The sequence below is a fragment of the Scomber japonicus genome, chromosome 24, assembly GCF_027409825.1.
Source record: "Scomber japonicus isolate fScoJap1 chromosome 24, fScoJap1.pri, whole genome shotgun sequence".
NCBI lineage: Eukaryota > Metazoa > Chordata > Actinopteri > Scombriformes > Scombridae > Scomber > Scomber japonicus.
The window spans coordinates 13229339-13251445 of NC_070601.1; the positions used below are offsets into that span (position 1 = coordinate 13229339).

The 22107-nt window shown below is 42.1% G+C and overlaps 2 protein-coding genes across 3 annotated transcripts in view; both read left to right on the forward strand.

The window, feature by feature from the left end:
* Positions 1 to 15044, forward strand: part of LOC128354156 (R3H domain-containing protein 1) — a 49680-nt gene extending 34636 nt beyond the window's left edge. For both annotated transcript variants that reach the window (XM_053314418.1, XM_053314419.1), the window contains 8 exons: positions 2648 to 2805; positions 3303 to 3436; positions 5261 to 5364; positions 10918 to 11099; positions 11747 to 11888; positions 13069 to 13166; positions 13399 to 13483; positions 14375 to 15044. In XM_053314418.1, the coding sequence (XP_053170393.1) occupies positions 2648 to 2805; positions 3303 to 3436; positions 5261 to 5364; positions 10918 to 11099; positions 11747 to 11888; positions 13069 to 13166; positions 13399 to 13483; positions 14375 to 14697 (1226 nt within the window). In that variant the 3' untranslated portion in view covers positions 14698 to 15044. The remainder of the gene's footprint in view (positions 1 to 2647; positions 2806 to 3302; positions 3437 to 5260; positions 5365 to 10917; positions 11100 to 11746; positions 11889 to 13068; positions 13167 to 13398; positions 13484 to 14374) is intronic.
* Positions 15045 to 16322: 1278 nt separating this feature from the next.
* LOC128354372 (uncharacterized) lies at positions 16323 to 19781 on the forward strand. The gene is made up of 3 exons (XM_053314608.1): positions 16323 to 16547; positions 17858 to 17952; positions 18052 to 19781. The coding sequence occupies exons 1-3, from the start codon at positions 16349 to 16351 to the stop codon at positions 19450 to 19452; spliced, it is 1695 nt and encodes a 564-aa protein (XP_053170583.1). The 5' UTR covers positions 16323 to 16348; the 3' UTR covers positions 19453 to 19781.
* The last annotated feature ends 2326 nt before the right edge of the window (positions 19782 to 22107 follow it).

A 22107-nucleotide genomic window follows, 5' to 3' on the forward strand; every position in this document is an offset into this window, starting at 1 on the left:
ACTTTCCCCCCTCCCTCCCAGTCATCTGTGATAAAGCAAAGATGTACAACTTGTTCAAATAAGGCTTTGAAACAGCAGTGTGGTGGATCTAAAGACAAATCAAAGGCTGTTTTTAATGAATGAGGGCTGATGTGAAGCGACAGATTTTTCCTTGAATTTTCAGCCTCTATGTGGCCAAGAGCAAAGCACAGCCTCACTGCTGAATCCAGAGTCATAGCGTATCAGCAGACTTCCTCAACTTTCCACCTTCAGCTCTCAGATGGCACTTTTGTTGTTGCGCTCCATGTTTCTTCACAAGGGAGCCTCAGCAGCAGCAGTCCAGCAGCTTTAGCAAAGGACACATTTCTCTCCCTTCCTCTCCTCTCAGTTTGTTTGTTTTTATGAGATCAGATGTCTCCCCGGGAGTCATCCACTTGATTATTCTTTCTGTTTTTTTGTCCCCACCCTCACCACAGGAGTTGAGATTGTTAGCTCCTGCTTTGCCTCTGTCTCTCTCTCACACACACACACACACACACACACACACACTCGCCTAACTGGATGTAATGTTTTCACATTTGTGTGTAGCACGCACACACACACACACACGTTCCCTGTAAGTGGCTGCGGCACTATTCTGTCATCTGTAGGCTGCAAATGCGGCTTCCCTGCTGGGGACCCGGGGAATAGACAGCGGACAAATGAAGCTGCCCTACAAAGGCAAAGGACAGCAATTATTTCCCAGGGAAACCGTGGAGAAAAAAATGACTTCAGTGCCTCATTTACCTTCAGTTTTTTGCATTAATTAAAACACATATACTCATATATAAGATCATGGAAAGGTAACAGTATTGCAGCCGGGTTGCACACATAATAAATAAGTTAGCAGAGGCAATTCTCTGCCGGCTCAGTCGGCATCCACAGCAAAAAAAAAAAAAACTGCCACTGCTTTTATCACTTGAATCAGTCACTATGTGAGCACTGAGCTTCAGTGTGAATCATGGTCATTCTCGCAAAGCATCTTATGAGATTATAAGAGAAGGGACTGAAGCATTTGCCTGCCTCCTTCTGTACTTGCAGGTGGTGTTAGAGCATACTTAAAGGGTGAATGGAAGACACCTTTTCTAATTAGGAATGAATAGAAATTTGATTTGGTTACATAACAAAGGTGTACAGATTATCCATTGAAGCAGGTTAAACTTTCAGCAAGAAATTGCGAATCAACACCTGAACTGAGAAGATACCACATATTTTATTGATATGAGATGCACCTTCAAGACAAGATCGCCTTTAGATTCTGTAGAATTCAATAAATTGGATTTTTAAGAAGCACCTTTTTTTAACGATCAGATACCAGAAAGGAAACCGTATGAAGCCTGAGGGGCTGAACACGGGGCCGGGACACTGTCTGAGAGGCCTCTATGAATCTCACAGTGAACCGGTCTCTTTTTCAGCCCCCTCACTCCTCACCTGCAGGACACACAACGGAGGATGAAAGCTCGTCTTTGAAATATTTTCTGCCTTAACCTCTCCTCGCTGGATGGCTTTAATCCCTAAGCTGCAGTGGATCAGCCGCATAAAACTGTCACCCTCCGAAAAACAGGACGGTAACGGCGGGGGGTGGGGGGGGCGGGTGGCTGAGACAGTCGGGGTCATTATCTACCTCTGAAGAAGTCCTGCTCGTCCGCTGCTCGCTTGGAACGGAAACAAATACGGAGCGTTTTGATATTACGGTCATTTCATGCTCGGTTTGTGAGTGAAGGTGGGAGAAACGGCCGGATAAAAATAGTCCTCCGCCCGCCGTTTTCCCTCGCGGAGCACTTTCATTGTCTAGTTGTACTTTTCTCCCAGGGCGGCAGACTGTAAAGACACCTTCACAAAAGGACGTCCTTTCCTTTTGTCACTTTGGATTACCGTGTGTGTGTGTGTGTGTATGTGTGTGTCACAAGGGACAGTATTTTCAAATGTCTTTTTTGTCACCTTGACATTTAAGTGCCCCCCCCCTTCCTCCTCCCTCCTTCCTCCCTCCGGCTAGGAATAAGCAGCGCCATTTTAGGCCTTTCGGAAAATGGCCGGAGCCGCGTTTATGACTTTGTGTCGTCTTCTCTGTGTGTCGTTTTCTTCTCTAAATGGGTTTTTAACAAGTGCTGTAGACATGTGATCCCATTTTCTGTTTACCCCCGCTGAACTTAATCATTCACTGGAAGTGGTTGGAAGTGGTTTTGTTTTTGTTTTGTTTTTTTTTTTCTTTCCAGACAGAGAAGGCCACTCAGGTTGCAGGTTCGGGCCACCGCAGGCTAAATCAAATATATTGACTTTCTCATTTATTCCAAGTGCCTCAAACCTGCTTAGCTGTAACAGCTCAACTCCCCCAAACCGAGCCCAGACTTCCACAATCTTTCACTCTATTGTTCTCTCTCTGATGCGCTTTCTGTGTTTCTTTATTGTGACTGTTTTAACAAGAAAATGACACATTCATCAGTAGAATCTTGAGCTATTTCCTCGTTAAATCTTGATAACCGAAGCTTTTATTCATTGTTTGGCCACGTTGCACTTTAAACTGCGGCGATGTGTCCCATTAGACTTTATCACCACATTCTCATCAGGCTTCTCTCTTTTCATTTGGTCACAGCGTTGTGCCTTTTCTTTCTTTTTTTTTTTGCCTCAGTGCACCAAGCCGTGATGCCAAACCCAGCGTCCAGCTACCAGACCGTAGTGGGCGTGCAGCCAACACCCAACCTCGCTCTCACTGGCAACCAGCAAAGCAATATGGGCAACCAGATGCAAGGCATGATGGTCCAGTACCCTCCAATGCAGTCATATCAGGTAATTTTGACGACGGGGGCGCCAAACGCATGAATATTACAAGACCACAAATGAAGAAAATCTCATTTTGTTGACTGAAATTTGCAGTTTTTTCGATGCTATTGTTGCTCTCAAAGGAGGCTGCTAGTAGCTCTGTATTGTTTGAGGAGAGACAGGAAGAGAAGAGTGTTTTTGTCCGTGTTTCTTGTTATTGTGAAGTGTTCTTGGGTTTCATGAAAGGCGCTATACAAAATAGAAAATTATTATTAAGAGAGTCTCAAAAATAACCTCAAAAAGAACACTTGATATTAATGAAAACCAATGTTAATTTTTGAGTTATTTGCTGCTAAGATCAAGAAAAATACAAAACCCATGCAGTGCTTAGATATGTTGACCTAATAACTGTCTGAATAGTCTTAAATTTGCCAATAAAGTAACTATTCTGTGTTGTGTGGCTTTATTGGCTTGATTTCAATGTGTTGCTTCTTCTTTTTTTTTTCTTTTTTTTCGTTCTGTAGCAGGTTTCTGTGCCACAGCAGACGTACCAGCAGCCAGTGTTTGTGTCCTGCCAGCCAGGACAGGGGGCAGTGGCTGTCGCTGGCATGCAGCCCTGCTACAGCCTCCTCCCCCCCAACCAGCACACCACCATGAGGTACCATCACACTCATTACACACTGATGCTCCACACATGTTCCAAAAAATAATACAGAACAAAGGACAGAGATATTATAGTAGGAATGTATGCACTGCACCACACATGTTCTTTTGCTTAAGATAAACATTAACAGTATAATAATAGACAAACACATTAAAGTTACATTTTAACTGAGCCTAGTATTTCTTTAAACCAGTTTTTCCAAGCTTACTTAACGTGATGAGAATGTGTCTGTGACCTGGCAGAATTACCGTGACACAGAGTCAAGAGGCTTTAAGGTGGAGGGAGAGACATGTATTTATACAGTATGGCAGCATCAGCAGAAAAACATGATTTGTCTTTATACAGAAGTCCAATTTTCTCCTTTCATTTACTAGCCAGATGTTCCTTGTGTCATCCATCCAGATTCCTCAAATATTTGTTACAATGTTAAACGTAAGTGGAGGTGTGCTTAAATAAAATATATGAACATGTTAGAATTGCATACTTATATTAAAATCAATACAGGTCTGCACACTATAAATGATTCATAACCGTTTCATCCAACTCGACTCAGCAAACCTAAAAGTTTTATATTCAGGTCCCAAATAAATATATGGTGAAGTTGCTGCAGTTTCACACACATCAATACTTTATATATGTATATGGGGGTAATGAGTTGAAGGTAATATTTCATGTTTATGTTTTGTTACTAATAAAGTTCACATTGATTCATTTAATGATGTGTATAAAGCCTGAAGGAGATGTTGTCTGCTTGGTTTTTTTAACGGCAAAATTAACTTAAGTCATATATACGCTGCAATTAAACTTCCTCTGATTTATGTTTGCACTTTCCTAACGACAATTTCTAATAGCTGAAGAGGCTTTAATCAGGTTTAGAACAAATTATTAGCTCCACTGCAGATGTACTTTGTCCCAGAAACCTATTTGCAGCTACTCAATGCTGTTTCTCACTCCTGAAGGTGCCTCTTATTTATAGACCTAACAGGCCTGATGAGTGAATCCCCAAAGCACCTGCGAGCCAAGGTCATCTTTGTTCACCGTGGGAGGGGAAGGGGGAAGGCATGGGGGGTTGGGGGGGTGGGGTATTACCGCCACGCTTTCGGCGAACCAAGCGTACAGTTGATGAACGTCGACTCTGAATCCGACGCCCCTTCTTCTAAGAGCTTCAGTCATTTTTCCCTCCATGGCTCGTGTGGAGTGGTGCTCGCTCTCATTATAGCTGATTGATAGAACTAGTTCACAGAAAGCAAAACATGTAATTAGTTTCTACCTCCGCGGACCCGATCAATCTGGATAGTGCCGCTGCTGGGATCGTACAGTACACATAACAAACAGCACACATGAACGCAGTAGTCATCACCTGCAGGAGAACAATGCAAAAGATTTCACACACGCGAGCAAGCAGAGGTCACTTTCTCATTGTCCCAGCTGTGAAATGAGGCTGCTTTAGTAGGGCAGTCTGTGGAAATGATTTATGCGGCAGCTTTTTCGAACAGCTCCGGCTTCTCCCACGAGGACCAGACTGTCCACCTGCAGCCTGCTTCTTTTTTTTTTTTCTCCTTTCTTTCTTTTTTTCACCAGCTGTACACCAGTCCCTGCAGGCAGGTTGCTTACAGAGCAGAGCGCCTACTTTGCAGATACATGTTAAAAAAAAAAAAAAAGTTCAATTTCAAACATAAAAACCCACAGGTGCAGTGTTAAGCTCCTGGAGATTTAAAACCATGCAGGCAATGTTCTTCTGGTAACTTTTAAGGTTCTGCAGCACCACATGCACTTAACTCTATGTGTGTGTGTGTGTGTGTGTTCATTCATTCACAGTTCTACAGTGAGTTTTCTGCCCGCCCAGATGATGGAACAGCTCCAGTTTTCTCAGACGTCGTCCCCTTGCGTCTCCCAGCAGCACCCAGGCCAGCAGTACGCAGGTACCAGGAGATGCATCATCACCATCACCACCTCTGCCGCCTCCACTGCACACACTCCTTATTTTTCCCTCCATCTCTCAGTGTCAATAACCGCACAACATATTCCCTCATAGCTTCAGACTCCGGGCTTCATAATGAAATAATCTTCCCCGGGTTTACTTTGCCTTTGTATGCGTATGATTAGATTTACACTCCGGATTTTCAAAATGAAAAAAGAAGGGAAGCGAGGTGATGACGGTTCCCCAGAGATCAGATGAGTGAAAGTGATTCCGGACGAGAGATTAAAACAGCGAGCGGGCTCAAATGTTACGTCGAAAAAAATGTCTTTTTTTGCTACAGTGGAAAACTATTAAAGACCGTGTAAAGTGAAAATATATTTGTGTTCTGAGTTAGTCACATCACAGACAGATGTGTTATTAACCATCCTTCCAAATTTGAATGCTAGAAAAATTGTCTAAGTATGTAAAATTATCTTTTAAAATCATGAAAAATCAAGCACTTCTCTGTGCTGCCAAACGCTGGGGGCGTGTCTGCTGAAGGCGCTGGAAACACACCCACGCGCGGAAGGGGGCTGCCTCCGTGTAACATAGCAACAGTAGCAATGGACGCTAGCGCTAACAACAGCATTGCAGTGACCCAGCCCTACATGTTTGAGCCATCAGAGCCAGATACTGACTCGGAGTCAGACAATGAACATGCACAATCTCGTGCCTCACAGTCTGCAACAGAATGGTAATGTATTTCTCCTATTTATGCAAGTTAGCAATATGTATTACTGACTATGGGAGTCTACAGTTAGCCGAATTAGCCGCCAAGCTAGCAACCGAGTTACGCTCCCACTGACTATTATAGCCTAGCAAAAACTTTAGGGTTTCATGTAATGAAGAATTGTGATTGTTTTGTCTGTTCACAGATTAAACAACACTTGACTTTTATTACTGTTTCGTTAATTTAATTACTCCTTTTGTTTATACCTAATAAAGGTAGTACTAGTATTTGTTTTTAAGTGTAGTGGGTGGTAAACCCAAGTAAATTCAGTTTGTCCCGCTTTGAAAGGAGGCAGTTTACTCGTTTTTTCAGATCACATTATTCAACAAATGTGGGGAAACGCATTAGGTAACTAATTAGACTACAAAAAAGTAAAATATAACACTAGCCAGTTTCACTTAGTCAGTTACTTACTTGTGTCTTCTGATTAATTTGTGGATTGCTGAATGTCATCATTACATCACACAGGCTGAATAAGACAATATGCTTCAACTGATTAGGTCATTTTGCTTTACCAGGCTTCATACTGAACTGACAACTGAAATGGTTAACATTTGTCACACTGTGATTAAAAATGTACTTGTGCAGGTGCACATGTGGAGAATGCAGAACAATGCCCACAGAGGTTGAACATGTCTGCTGCAAGGAGCTGAATGCTGTATGTAAATGAAAACTGTTTTTCACAATAATAATTCAAATAATGAATACATAAGCAGCAGCATACTAGATGTCTAGCACTAAAACACCTATTACACATATTCCTATAGGTTCAGAGTAGATGTGGAGAGCTGCCTAAAGAGCCACGCTGCATGACTCTTCATCCAGGCTTGGCTGAAGAACCCCTACTCCCTGCAGAATGCCCTAAACATTTATCAGGCAGACCATGGACCACTGGCGGAAAAGGAAAGATTTGGGTAACGTAGACAATATAATAATTGTTTTACTGATTTCGGATATTTATAAATTACACTTGTGTTGATCAAATGACATGCCTTTCAAAGAGAGGTAAGGTTTAGTACCCGGGAATAAACTTACATCATTTATACAATCATATTATAGTTGACTAATGTATACAGTGTATTTCATTTACACTTAAAGCACATGAGTGATGCTTGACTGTATCCATTTTAATCCTTCATCTTCCTGAGCTATATATAAACTCTCATGTTGGACAGATAAATACTGGTTCATTCTTTAGCTGTTTTTCACTACATAGTAAATCAACCAACATGTACATCACCTTGATATATAGATGTATAAACTGAATGCACATGATTGGACATTTATACAAGCAATCATAGGTTTATTATTATTATTAATTCTGAAAATGTAGCTGTGTGGTCGTGGAAATTCTTTGGAATAAAAAAAACTGCTGTCCATTTTCTTGTCCATCCATTTAGCCAATATGATGAGGTAGACTGCAGGTTGATGAATCAAACTCATCTTCCGAGGTCCCAATCTGTAAGACATGACAAAAAATGTGGAGGGAAAGGCTTTTGTTTATTACATCAATCAAACAAATAAGTTCAGTTTGGTTTGGGATAGGTTCTTCTAAAAGACAACACATGTCAATAATGTTTTGTGAAAGACAGCTCCAGTGTCAAATTTGATTACACAGAGGACAACATACCAAAAAGAAACATACATAAAAATATAAATCAAAGTATTTTTCTACATTTTTTATTACAGGCGTGCTCGCTACCTGGCCTACAGGAGTTTTGTGTCCTGGTGCTGGGGATACCTGGGAAAGGACAACCGGGTTGTCATCCCCTCCTGTGTTGTCCTCTGCATTCATCAGGAGTACCCTGATGAAGATGGGGAATACACAGGTTTTAAACCTCCCCTTTAGATTGTTTTATTATTTATAGTTTATTGCTTGCTTATATTGTTATTTGTTTATAAAATGTGTCCAATGTAAAATAAATGTATTATTGAGTAATGATATATTTGTGTGTGTCACAACTTACTTCTTTTACAATGGAGGCTGGTGGAGCTCTGGTCCTGAGATTGGCTGAGGCAGGAGTAGGCTTGGGCGGTATAAAGGTGTTGCAGTATACGAAGGTGCTTTCTGAGTGCTTCATACTGTTATAGTGGTTTAATTTCAAATGTTTTAGTCACCACGGAAATTAGTCTCCAGAAATGTGTAATAAATACCATACACTAAGGTAAATGTCTGGAAGCTATGAAGGCTTGAAAAAAATATATACCGCCCAAGTCTAGGCACAAGGTAAGTCACAGGAACAGTGGCTGCCAGATATGCTGGAGGAAGACACTGAGACCTGTACATGGGAAAAGAAAACAGGAATAAGGAAAAGAGACATTAGGCTGTCATCATGAACACTGCATACATACATACAACATACCTCGTGGGTACCTCGGAAGCCACTTTGACGCTCATTTTAGGTGTCCCTTGGTCCATGTTTTACATTACACACAAACGTAAAACCTCAGTCTACATATAATTCCTTGTCATCGCTATATTGGTGCACATAAAATATTACCTGTCGGTTATCATTGTGTTGTCGGATGGATGACGCTCAGGGAATAAGGCCAAATTATGTCACGATTACATGCATGCTAACATTACACGGGCATGACAGGGTGCATGATTTAAAATCACTTTCAGGATTTGCACATTCAGCAAAATGCATTTAATTGCCTAAATGTACAGTATTATAACTTATAAGCACATAACGTTACTTACACTCTCTGACGGGCACATAATACCGGTGGCGGTGATGATGGCACCTGCTGTCGGCGGGATGGGAGGATGTAAGCGGTGAGGGAGACGGTCGGTGGCGGGCTGGTGGCGGTGATATAGGCACCTGCTGCCGGCGGGATGGGAGGATGTAAGCCGGGGAGGGAGACGGTCGGTGGCGGGCACGTAATGCCAGTAGCACCTGCTGCCGGCGGGACAGGGGACGTAAGCCGGGGAGGGGGACGGTCGGTGGCGGGCACGTAATGCCAGTAGCACCGGCGGGACGAGAGGACGTAAGCCGGGGAGGGAGGCGGTCGGTGCGGCACCTCTAACCAGACACAACGGACTGCTCAAAAATCCAGACTTCCAGTGAAGATGCACACACGAGGAGGCGTCATGACTAGTTAGCTAGCTGAAAATTACTGTAATTGATGCTATCCAAAACGCGAGAGCGAGCTGGAAAACGACTGAGGCTAATGCGCTGAATGTATTTATACTGCAGCAGCAGCAGGGGCGGGTTTATGATAATCAGGGCCGCGTTACGTAACGCGGCCCTGATTTCAGACCCGCCTACTAAATCCTGACACAGAAATCTGGAAACACAGTTTGTGAAGCCTAGCTCCACAATTCAAATCTAAATGGTTGAAATGCTTTTTACACCTTTTTTAGAAATACATTTATGACCTATTTAATGTGTTTAGAAGAAAATGTCTGATTTCACTTTACACGGTCTTTAAAGTAAAAAAATCACTGATGTCATAAATCCTCAGATTTTCTATCAAATGTGAATGTTAGCATCTTTGCAGTGAGAGTTATGCTTCGGTGGTTTTATGAAGAGTGTATCTCACCGGTCTGACAGCAACAAGAAAAACTGATATCTTAATGACACTGATCACTTGTTTGAGTATTATTTATTCAGGCAGCCAAATAAAACATCAGAGGAAGGAAGAAAATGTTGAAAGTTGGAGGTCTTCTGTCTTTAAGTGTGTTATGTTTATGTGTCATGTTGCTGCTGAATATAAATATAGTAGTTAAAAAGAGAGAAAGAATACGTTACGTTATTGTTAAATTAGGAGATAAATGGGCTAATTCACCAAAGTGAGTCTAAAAAAACAAATGTAGAAGCATGTTATGAAATATTCATATTTCTATGTATTGGCTGTTGTGTTTTGGCCTTTAGAAGCTCATTGAATCTGTGTCCAGAGGCCCAGGTGGGGCGGACTCCTTACTAATGACCTTTATTATTCATGTCTGATTATTATGGGCGAGCAATGGAGGGAGCCATCATTTCCAGCTCGTCAGTAATGAGGTCAGATGAAGGTCTCGCGGCAGCCTTACCTTACAGCGTCACCAGTAAACATTTTTTAATTGGCTAGGCCGGGGCCCAGAAATAATTTGCAGATTAAGTCCAAATATCCAGCATCCTTGCTACAGTTAGCGGCTAATAATTCATGAATCAACATTTGCGTCAGCTGTGCAAAGTTCAGGATGCGGTTTCCACCTAACGTGAGCTTTATGTCAACAGAAATTAATTAGATAGATTTTATTCTTTAGTTCATAGAGCAGAAGGTTGCATCTCAACCTCTGATTGTTTTTTGTTGTTGTTGTTTAAAGTCACATCAGTCACGTTCACGCGTCACAAACTCATTAGATAATTGGATCCCCCAGATCAACGCAGAGGCTTTAGCAAGGGGTGTAAGAAAAAAAGGGGGGGGGGCAATGGTCTCTGTTATTGCAACTACCAATGCGCCATCGTAATCAAGGCTCTTAAAACCTAATTGCTCGGCGGCGAATAGTTTAAGAGCAGCGCTGTTTTCACTGATGAGGTGTGTGGCTGAACAAAAGTGCTGCAAAAGGAGGGTTTGGGGGGCGGAAAACACATTTAGTCAAACAGCCTGTCGGTTCAGGTCTGACGCATAAATGATGAGCTTGTGATGAATTTATTAAAAAATAGGTACACATTTTCAGTAAAATTAGACATGAAATTAAGTCTCATCACATCTGCCTGACCTGATTTGCTTCTTGTCAACCAGAACGCTCCATCAACCGCTTTTTTCTTTTGTAATGTCTGTGTGTGTTTGTTGCAGGGTTGTTACCCCCGGCCCCCGGCAGCGGCATGGTGATGCTGCAAATGACGGCGCCCCCCTGCCAGCAGCCCCGGGCCCCCTCCCCCTGCCAGCGGAAACAGCCCAGCCACAAACACCCAGGCCCTGAGCACCAGCGAGGCCGCAGGCCCGTCGAGCTCCCCCCACCTCCAGACAACACCCAGGTACAAACGCTGCCCGAGTGCATCGATCAGGGCAACCACACCAAAACTACACTATTGACTGTATTAATCTTTTAAAAAACTTATGGCGGTTGACTTTAACAGGTCCAATTAGCTCGGTGGCCCAGCAATTTCCAAATAATTGTAAAGTAAATAATAAATCTGCTCAGGTGACGTTTGCCACACAGGACAATGTAGTATGTGTCAGAAAGTTCAAACGCTCATAACAAAGCAATTTGGAAGCTAATTTAAGTTTGGTTTGTGTGAGTCTGACAGTGACGTGAGAATTGCCCCTTTGAGCCAAAAGCGCCCCCCTCCCTCCCACACACACACACACACACACACACACACACACACACACCCTGCTGCTCCAGGCAGGTTAAATGTCGTAGCAAATGAAGTCAACGCTGCCGTAACCTGGAAATGAGGAGAAAATAGTCCTCAGCATTAGTGTGTAATGGTACATTAGAGGAACTAATGTGGATGGAATGGTACATTAAAGCAACAGCTTGAGCAGGAGAATGACTTTTTTTTTTCTTTTTTTTTCTTTTTGGGAAAAGAAAGGAAAAGCCAAGGTTGCATTTTTTTGAATGAAAGTGTTTTGTGTCTTTCGCCCTCTTCTCGCCGCACCGCCGGTGTGTTGTGTGTAGAGCAGCCTGCCCTCGTCTCCGGCGCTCACTCCTTCGCCAGGCCGGCCGCCCAGCGTCAAGGGCCTCCCATCAGGCATCTCGCCCATCCCTGTCATGGCCCACCACCCACAGCTCCCTACAGCCTTCTGCCACAGTGGACAAGGTCAGAGACGCAGAGGCCAGCAGGGCATCCACTCACTGACACACTCATGTTGCCAACGTGGCAGAAAAAACAGAATGTGTGGAATTGTATTTGTGCCTCCATCCTGAGCTTGTTTCTTGCTGCTTTTTTGGAAGCACATAAATTATATTTTGTATCTTCAGAAGATTATTTTGTGCTTTAATTGTGACCCACATAAACACACAATAATAACCTCTTCACACGCAGTTTTGTCTCCATTCCACTTTTTAGTAGGATTATCAGTATAGAAGCACTAGGAGGATAATCAAGCACACATCAATCACACAGTTTAAACATTTTGATTACACACTTTGTTTTATGAACCTTTATTAAATTTCATTAGTTAGTCTGAATGTGATTAGCTTGCAGCAGCCTTTTTGGTAAGTAGATAACTAGTTCCTTTGAGGAAAATAAAATGCCTCTATTTCTTTTATAAGTTCAGTATCAAAAGTGCTCATATTAGCTTTTAATTGAATCTAATATTAATTTAGTCAGCTAACTTGCTAATTACTGTTACAGCAGGAATCAAGTTATTCAACTAGCTGTTAATCAGGCAGAAGTTAGCTCACTACTAGTCAGATATGCAAAGACTAACTTAACAGAGTTAAACATGGAACAAGCTGTATACATTGCTACCATGCTTCCATGCTAGTAACCAGTGCTGAAGACAATCTAATTACCTGCTTCAGCACAAAATCTGTTCTTGTTTTTTCTAGAGTACATTAATTTTTGAATAATTGTAATTTCTCTACAAAATAAAATAAGTTATCTTTGCTCAAAACGCATTAAAGTCTGGCTGCAGCAAAATCAGAGCTTTATTCATTTTTAATATGGCAGGACTTGAAATGTTTTAAATTTTTAAATTGGATGTAACTTATATATTTGATTTTTTTTTCTTTCTCTTACTAAAAGCCTGACGAGGGACTGGAGTTTGACACTAGCAACATCATTACTTCAACTTGTTTCTAATGAGTGGAAGTGGTACAATGTTACCTTGCATTGTCCCCATCAAATAAACTGAATAGAATAGAAAATGTCCCACTATGTGTTCAAGATTGAGACGCAAATATAATTCTATGAAAAGACAAGTAAATATTCAGGGGTTGTTTTTTTCTACTGATGTAAAAATGGACTAACTTTGTGTTCTGGTTATGATGTGTAGGTGAAGCGCACTACTCTCTACTGGGCCAGCCTCTGCAGTACAAACCCTCCATCAGACCTCCACTGATCCACACTGCACACATGGTGGCCAAACACCAGGTCAGACACACACACACACACACACACAACTGAAATAATGTATTTTCAAGATTCTTATCACTAATAAACGTCACTTTAAGTGCACATAATGGCTCTCAGTCTGTGTATTCATGTCATAATATGAGGATATCTTCAGGATTTATGACTTTATTATATTTCAGGTCAGCACACACACTGTCTGCCTTTCACAAATAACCTCCCTGTTGTCCTCTCTCTCTCTCTCTCTCCTCAGGGTCCGCTGGGGGTTTGGCGTAGCGGTCATGGGAGGAAGGCCAGCAGAAAAACTCTGTCTTCAGATCTCAGTGTAGGTGAAGCAGGTAATAGGAAGTCCAGAGGGAGGCTTGAGTTTAGCGAACCTCAGAGTTAACAGCAGGCTTTTTCTAGTATTTTCTGAGTTACTGACCAAGATTTGACCTCCTCTTTAAGACGAGCAACAGCAGGTGTAATTCTTTGATATCACACAGAATTCAGACAAGCTGCTCCTGACAACACACAGCACCTGAATTAATCATCAGGTTCAAACATCAGTCAGAAAAGGAAACCAGTATTAAGATACACCACGTGATAACTCCAGCTGCTTGCGTAGTCAATTTTTGCCCATCAACTGAAAATATATATTGTATTTTTTTAATGTGTCAAAATATGCTTGCCGCTGTGGAGGAAAACCGCCTGTTTGTTGGATGTAAGCAGAATAAATTACAGACGGGGCAGAATTCACACCTGGCTGTGGAACCTGCAGCCCCCCGCAGTATTGTGCCCAAAGAAATGTGCTGATTATTTCAAATACTGCGTCTGTTTTTTTTTTTTCTTTTTTGCCTTCGCTGTGGTATTTTTTCTGCATTGTTCAGGTGCTCTTGTCAACATTCTCACTAGTATAATCAACAAGGAGGCGGCTCACATAAAGCCCGGCAATGGTGGAGCATCTCTGCCTCTAAAATGTCAAGTTAAGAAATAAGCTTTGCATTTTTGACAATTTAACCAATCAAGAACTAATAAAAATACAATTAGAGTAAGATTTTAAAATCATTTTGCTGTTTTAAGCCATGACAGCTCTCACCATCCTTCCACCTCAAAGCTTTGAAAGCTGATAGCAGCAGTTTATTGAAGCCTCCCGATGGTGCAGGTCTGATTTTTCCCCTTCACCCATGACAGTTGTTTGTTTACTGGCTCTGCCGCTTGCTTACACTGTTGTCTGTGTTTGTGGGCAGTGAGCAGTCAGATCCTGGAAGTGACAGGTCCTCCGGAGGGGATCAGCTGTACAGACTCCCACCACCTCCTGGCAGAGCTCTGCAAAGGGGGCGAATTGATCCAGCGGCTGTCGGACCGTCAGCCCTGGTTGCGCAACACAACCAGAGACACTCCCAGCGGAAACCTGGCCTCATCATACTCTATCTTTGCCATGCTCCCCTCCAGATACGCTGCCCAGAACACCGCGCTCCACCACAGAGGCCCCCACCACGCCACCTTTAAACTCCGAACTAGTACCAGACACAAAGGGGAGCTGTGTGACTCAGAGAAGGCCGGCTCATAGCTGCTAAGTTCTTGGTGCGTTTTTTTTTTTTTTTTTTTTTTTAAGGAGCGCCACACGAATGCACATCCAACCACCTGCCTCTGCTGCCTCAGTCTGGACTGTCTCGGTTCAAAGCCCCAGACTCTGTCCAAACCGAAAACAGTATCAAACGTTTGAAGAATGAATGTTCACTTGTATTTTTAGTTCATTTTTTTTATCTTTTATTTTTCTGGCCAACAGGTCTGTGCAGGGTGGAAACTGAACACCACCAGCCAGTTTGGTTTTCTTTGTAAAAAAAAAAAAAAAAAATGCGTCCGTGGCTGCTGAGCTCAACTGGAGGCCCCCCCCCTCTCCCCTTCCCTCCTTCTCCCTCCCTCCTCTTTTCTAAAAGTGTTTGGAGAGTTTTGGGATTTGTTTGCCAGCTAAAAATGTTAGCGTCTCCACTGTGGCTCTTTTTTAATAGCAGGTGAACAAGTGTGATAGCAGCATATCGAGCAGAACTTACACATAATCGACCTGTTTCTGGTTCAACGATGTTTTTTGTGCCCACTTTTAAAAAGAAATTTGACATTGACGCTCTTTACAATATTATTGCATTTAAATTGAGTGTGTTTTATTTTACTTTCATCAATAATTCCTTCAGCTGTGTCCACTCTCGGTCCCGGGCTGACTCGACAAGGCAGACACAAAAACTGAGCAGCAAACACATTTATCTCATATTAGGCACACAAGAATGGGTTTCCTCTTGTATAGCGTTCTTCAAACAGGCTCCAGCCAATAACACACAGCAGCATTTGTACAACGTGAGCCCATACAAGAATAAACACTGAATAATAGATATACAACCTGAATAATTTAAAGTCACTTTTATACACAGTGAATGTTGCATTTGCACTGAACTGATGAACGAGATGGAGGTATTTGGTTGGTCTTTGACAAGGGCCTGGATTTTCTTTTCTTAAACCCCCCTCCCATACCTGTTTGTTGCACTCGGCCAGGCCACTTTCTTTTATATTTAATTAAAATGTTTATATGCACAAGAAAAATGCAATCGAGTTTGTCACTCTACTTGGCTTCTTTTTTTTTTTTTTTCTTCTTTTTCTTTTTGGATTTCAGTTTGTGTGAATCATGAGAGGTGTTTTGTCTGGTGTGACTTTTTTTCTTTTCTTTTTCCCCACCTTTTTGTGTTTGTTTGTTTTTTGTTTTGTTTTGTTTGACTCAAATAAATGTTTGCACCACACATGTCGACTTAACTTTTTCCAGGCTAAAAAGATAAGCAATAATTTAAATCAGGATCAACTGAAATGTTTCCTCACAGTGCAGAAGGATGTTCTCAAAGTGTAAAGAGAAGGAGGGGGGGGGAAGCAACAGATGAGGCAACTATTTGGATGATGTTGCCATGAAGTTTGTATATCTGCCTTTGGGGTATTGCAGAGATATTTGCCTAATTTCTAGCCGCACACATTTCCCATTTTGAAATAACGCCTATTAGTGAGTGAAATGTAAAGAAACAGAGACACCTAGTGGATGAAAGCTGCCACTACAACAACTTCTCCAACCGTGAATAGTTCCTTTGCAGAGTGAAAGTGAAACTTAGCGGAAGTCAAACAGAGTTGGTAGCAACGGCGGGAGTGTTGGTCATGGTTGAAAACACGGTTGTAGGTGAGGCTCCATGTTCACGGCTGTAATGGAGGAGAAGAAGACGGTGGTGGTGTCTGGTGTGCCCGACGTGCTGCCCGTCAGCAGGATCATCGACAAGCTCACCATTCATTTCCAAAGCCGCAGGAGGAGTCACGGAGGAGACGTCGAAGTCGTCAGATATCCCACAAACATGGACGGGGTCGCGTTTGTAACATTTGACCGAGCTAAAGGTAGAGAAACACAAATTGTAGCTAAACACATATTACGAGATAATAATAGTAGAGTGCTTGTATGTGTACTCCATACATAGGATACTAATTCAGACTCACGACCAGTTAATTGACGGCTTGTGTATACGAGGCCAGACTGATGTTTGGGTCAGTGGTTAAGGTACGTTTCTAGTAAATCTATGTAATGTCCCCATAAGTGGCCATGGTCTGAAGTGTGTACGTTTCAGGGGCCCTACAGTGCAACCACTTTGGTAGTATTACCAGTACAGTACAGTATTAAACTGTGTGTGTGTGTGTGTTCATGTATTTCTCATGTTGTGGGGACCCTCTTAAGTAATTTGGCAAAAAGCAAGTCCTCCTGACGTAAATAATGATTAGGCTAAGTTTAAAATAAAAGGTGAGCACAGAGAAATTCTCCACTTTCAGCAGCTGAATGTGAAAACCGCCTTTTAGTGTTAACATACATCATTCTGCACAGTGAAGCTCAAACATCAATCTATTCATCAAGAACAAAAACGTATTTTTGAGTGAAAGGGGACTTTAAAGAGTCTAAATGAAAAAAATGAAATGATGTGTGTTCTTTGATGCACATAATATTTTGCCAGTTTTTTACTTCAAGAACAAGGACATAAGTCTTGTCTGGCTACCTGACTTAAAACCTTGAGAAAGAAGTTAAAATCTTTTTTATTGTGCAGCAGACAGAATATTTTTTTCATCCAGACTGATGAAAGAGTCTTTGGGGATTCTGAAAACACCTTCAGTACAGCAGTAAGTCTTCCTAAACAACCTTGCGGGTTTTTCAAAGACTTTTGGGTATTTTATGGAAATCCAATGCTAACTCTGGTGGTGACTGGACTGTAATGGTGATACACAAGAGTTAAAAAATTATTCTACCTTATCACACAGTGGAAATGTAAGCACATGAAGGCCTTAAGACATCCGTATCAAGAACCCATAATCCACTTGTAGCCATTGTTGAACATATCTCCTATTAAATGCTGTAATTGGTTCCCAAGGGACCAAATTGTGGTCCCCATAGGAAACCAGATAGACTGTGTATTAGGGAGAGTATAAATCAAACATTTATCTATATGAAGAGCTGCTTGGATGTATGCCTAACTGATGAATGATTTCATTTGTTAGATTATCATAGCCCTGTACTGTCACATGCAAACCAAGATTAGATTGGTAGATAATGAGAAGAGTTTTGTGCAGTCTCCATGACAATTGGTAGAAAATCACAATGCATGGTTATATTGTAATGTTGACATGAGTATGGACCATAGCAGAACAGTACAAACTTTTGGCAGATGCAGAGCGGGTGGTGCTGAAGGAGCAGCAGCTCATGGTGGACGACAAGTTTCCTGAAGAGTATCTTCTCACTGTGTTTCCCTTCACTCCAGACGTAAGTGAGACCATTATTTTATACATATTGGAGTTTTGACAATTAAGCAATAAGAGTTACATTTCAAGATACAGACTAATATCTGTCCTTATACTGCAGGTGTTTCTCTATGTACTTGGTACAACTGTCGATCTTTCCATATTTGGAAGCAAACCAGCACCACTGATTCAGAGTCTGCGGGCAGCTCACAGGTCAGTACGTTTCCAGCCCTTGCATCAGCAGAGGAAAGTCACCATTGAGGGACCTTTTGCTGCCATCCAGGCCCTGAGAGGGGACCTTGTCCGCAGGGCCAGCCAACTTAAATCCACAGTCTCATCCCGAACTGCTGCTGTTAAGCTAACAGAAACTCCTCTTAATCCGAGGGGAACATCACATCACAAGTCTGTCAGCTCTGTAAGCTGCACTGCCTCTAAAGCTAATCGGGAACCAGTACACTCAAACAGCTTATCAACACTACTGCAGACCACAGGTGAAGCAACTGAAGTCCTAAGCCTGCTCTCATATGCTAAAAACCAAACGTCTGCCACCAGGCCAAAAGTTTCCTATGAGAGTTTGGTTGCAGGGAGCCTTTGTGACACAGACGGTAATGAAGGGGAGAAGCTGGGAGCTCAGTCTAGCTTGAAAATGCCCAGACCCTCACATGTAATCACCCTGGATGAAACAGGATATTCACAAAGTGCCACAGAATACAGAACCAAGCAAGCTACTAAAGCCACCCCCAGACAAGTGTTCAGGGAGCCCAAGATCAATGCAGAGATTAGATCTTCCTTATCAGGTATGGTGCGGCTCCCTGTAGAGGAAATATCAGAAAATCAGCCCCGAGTAGATGGTATTTCACAAAAACACACCAGACCAGATGGGATTTCAGCAACCAAGACCAGGGGAGAGAATCATTTGGCGTCTCACTACAGCAGCACTGCCTATCTGACAGAATCAGATCAGAGCAGCTCAGCAGGCACTGCTAAGCTTCTTCAGACCAGACTTAAAGATGTCTCGATGTCCTCTGAGACAAATACTGAGGATACTGGAGAGCTGTCTGCAGTCCGTCCAGATGATCTGAAAGCTAAATGCATCTGGGTCGACTCAGACACATTCAGATATATTAGAAAATTACAAAGGAAGGAGTTGGACAGGTGCTTGAGAGGTCTCGATGTTTCTGTTGAGTGTGTTGAAGGCACAGACCTCACTCAAATATGGTTGACAGGTAAGCAAACCTCCAAGATGGCCTTCAGGGTCCAGTACGGTTTGGAAGACCTCAAGACTTTGGTGGAGTTGTGGCAGTCGAACTTAAGAGTTCACTGGATCCACTTTAACGAGGAGGAGAAGCCTGAGCAGAAGAAACTGATTGAGATCTGTGATGATGTGAATTTCCTGTATGATGATGTTCTTTACATGATCGAGGATTGTTCCATAAAAATCATTGGCACATCACTGTCTAGTTACCTGTTCTATAGGAGAGTGAAAGATAGAATTACTAAACTGAAAGACGAATTATTGTAAGTCTGAGGTATGGTAATACAATAACAGGACCAAAAACAAATCAATGCACTATTATTAATGGCCACTGGGTGGAGCAGCTGTGCTGCATGTTGCCTGCTCAAAAGTAGCTTGTGTCTAGAATTAACACCAGTCTTATTATAATTTAAACAAATTCAAATGTTTAGCTACATTACAGCCACATGGCTTTATGAAATATTTTATGTTGTCACACAGTTTGATGTAATTTATTATTTTTGGGCAAATAACCAGAATAACAAAGTATTTATCTGTAAGACATCTACAATTACTCACAAAACTCAAAATAGAAATGTCTAGGTACCTTATTAAATTTAAAATATATATATATTCCTATGCTTTGGCTCTTTCTTTGTCTTCGTGGTGAAGCTTCCTTTTTTCTTTTTTTGTTATGCATGGATTAATAATTAGGCCTTTAAACAGCAGGTCTCAATCCAAATGATGCTCTCCAGCAGTCGGGATAAGCCTTAATTAACCTCCTCACATCTTAATTACAAAAGATAAGCTCCTAATTAAAAACAAAAATGACAGCTGCCAACCTGTCTCACATAAAAACATACTTCTATTCTATTGACCATCTAATCTTTAGTCACTTCAGTCATTACGTGAGTTAAAATGTAATTTTAGGACATTTCTCTGTATTTTAAAGCTATTTCATGTCAGATGGATGGAAAAATCAAGTACAAATAGACAACATAGTTTTAAAATGTGTTATTTTAGTATCATTTATAAAATCATTCAATACAGAATACAATTTGAAGATGGTAAAATTGTAAATGTATGCCATCAAGGCCTTAAAGACCCCCTATGAGCATGTTTAGAATATATAAAACTTTGCTTTGAAGAATATTTTGTATGTGACGTGTATATGAATCCTAGATTGGTTGTGACATGAATCATTGACCAATTTTGGACAGTAGGGGGCGGTATGATACTTTCTCCCATATGGTGGATTGTTTAAAAATAGAGACACTGTAGTTGCCATAGCCCTGCTCAGTGAAGCAATTATGGAGGCTGGGTTTGGCAAGCAGGGTGCAGATTGGCAAGCAAATGATGTCAGTTGGATGTCCCATTATACACTCTCTCTCCTCCACACACACACACACACACGTAAAGTGTTGCACCTTTTGCAAGGCAAAAAGTGATCTGTACGTGTGGTGTGTGAAGATGCTCATGTTGTGTGGAGAAGAAACACAGTACCCCCCATTTCCCCCTTTTTTAAGAGATTATTCAAATGAGCTCACTCCACAGCCTTGGTAATTGATTCATTATGTAAAAATAAGCCACGCTACCATAATGAACACACACAAACATAGACAATCACTCATCTCCCAGACACACACGCACACACACACTGACTTGTTACCATAGGAACGTAGTGGAAGAGGTTGCCGAGCTGCAGTCGTTAGGGGAAGCTCTTGAATACAATGAAAACATCCAGGAGGACGGAGGAATTAGATTTCCAGCAGAAGACCCCCTTCATCAAAGACCCGCAGAGGAAAGAGCGCTGCCTCTTAACACCCAGACCTCTCTGCTGCCCCTTTGATAGCTTGCTTGCAGCAATCAGCCATTATTTGGGTGGGGGGCTTGAGTTATTGTGGTAAAACAGAAAAGGAGGGTCAACAAGCAGAAAGCATTCATTATTTTTTCCCGAAATGGCCCTCCATTACATCCCTTTTCATTCACTCCCCTCATTATGCATAAAACGTAATTGGGTAATTGCATTTTTTGAATACATTAAGTATGTATGACTTTCATGATGGAGGTCAAAAACAGCAGCAGGCCACAAAAAGGAAGCCTGAGTGTCTCTCTCAAGGACGTTTCATCGCTGGATGGGGTTCAAACGCGATTGGACGACGCCTATCACAACCCGACCACCTACTGTTTTCTTTCTGAGTGTGTGCTCATATTATGCGGTCATGTTCAGGCACATGCATCCTGGAGGTCAGAGGTCAGACAGACAAGCAGCAAGCCTCTACATCCTTTTTTTCCCCCCTTCCTCTGTTGAGGAATGGGCTCCGGGTGATGGATAGCCTTCTCCAGGCAATGTGTGTGTGCGCGTCACAGTCACAAATTGAGTCTTAATGATTCTCTTTACAGATCATCACCCTGCCTGCAAGAGAGAAAGTGTGTGTGTGGGTGGGGGGGGGGGGGGGGGGGGGGGGGGGGGTATGAGATGTACCCTCCCTGCTGCTCCGCCTAAATGCTGCATGGGTATTAGGGAGTTGTGATGGAGGAGCTGCGGAGGAGAAATTGGGGGCAACAGACCAGGAAAGTGTATGTTGGCAGTGGAAAAAGAATGAATGGTGTTTAATTGGTCTCGTAACATAGGACCCATAATGTAAACAGACCAAATCCCCTTGAATTTCTTAAATGCAAGCCATGTGTGACTAATGATTAATGTGTAACGTGCATGTCCTCAGATTTGCACCATCCCAGTGATCCCATTCATGTAGTTTCTGTTTAAGCTTTTCACCCTAAAAACTAAACAGAAAAATAAGTCTTAACAATCTCCTCTAGTGTCGCAAATTATCATAGTTTCTCATTTTAGGAAATAACTCACTTTTAATGCCAAGAGTTAGATGAGAAGATTGATATCATGGCCATGTATGTGTCTTAACTAGCTTGAGCCAGTTAAGC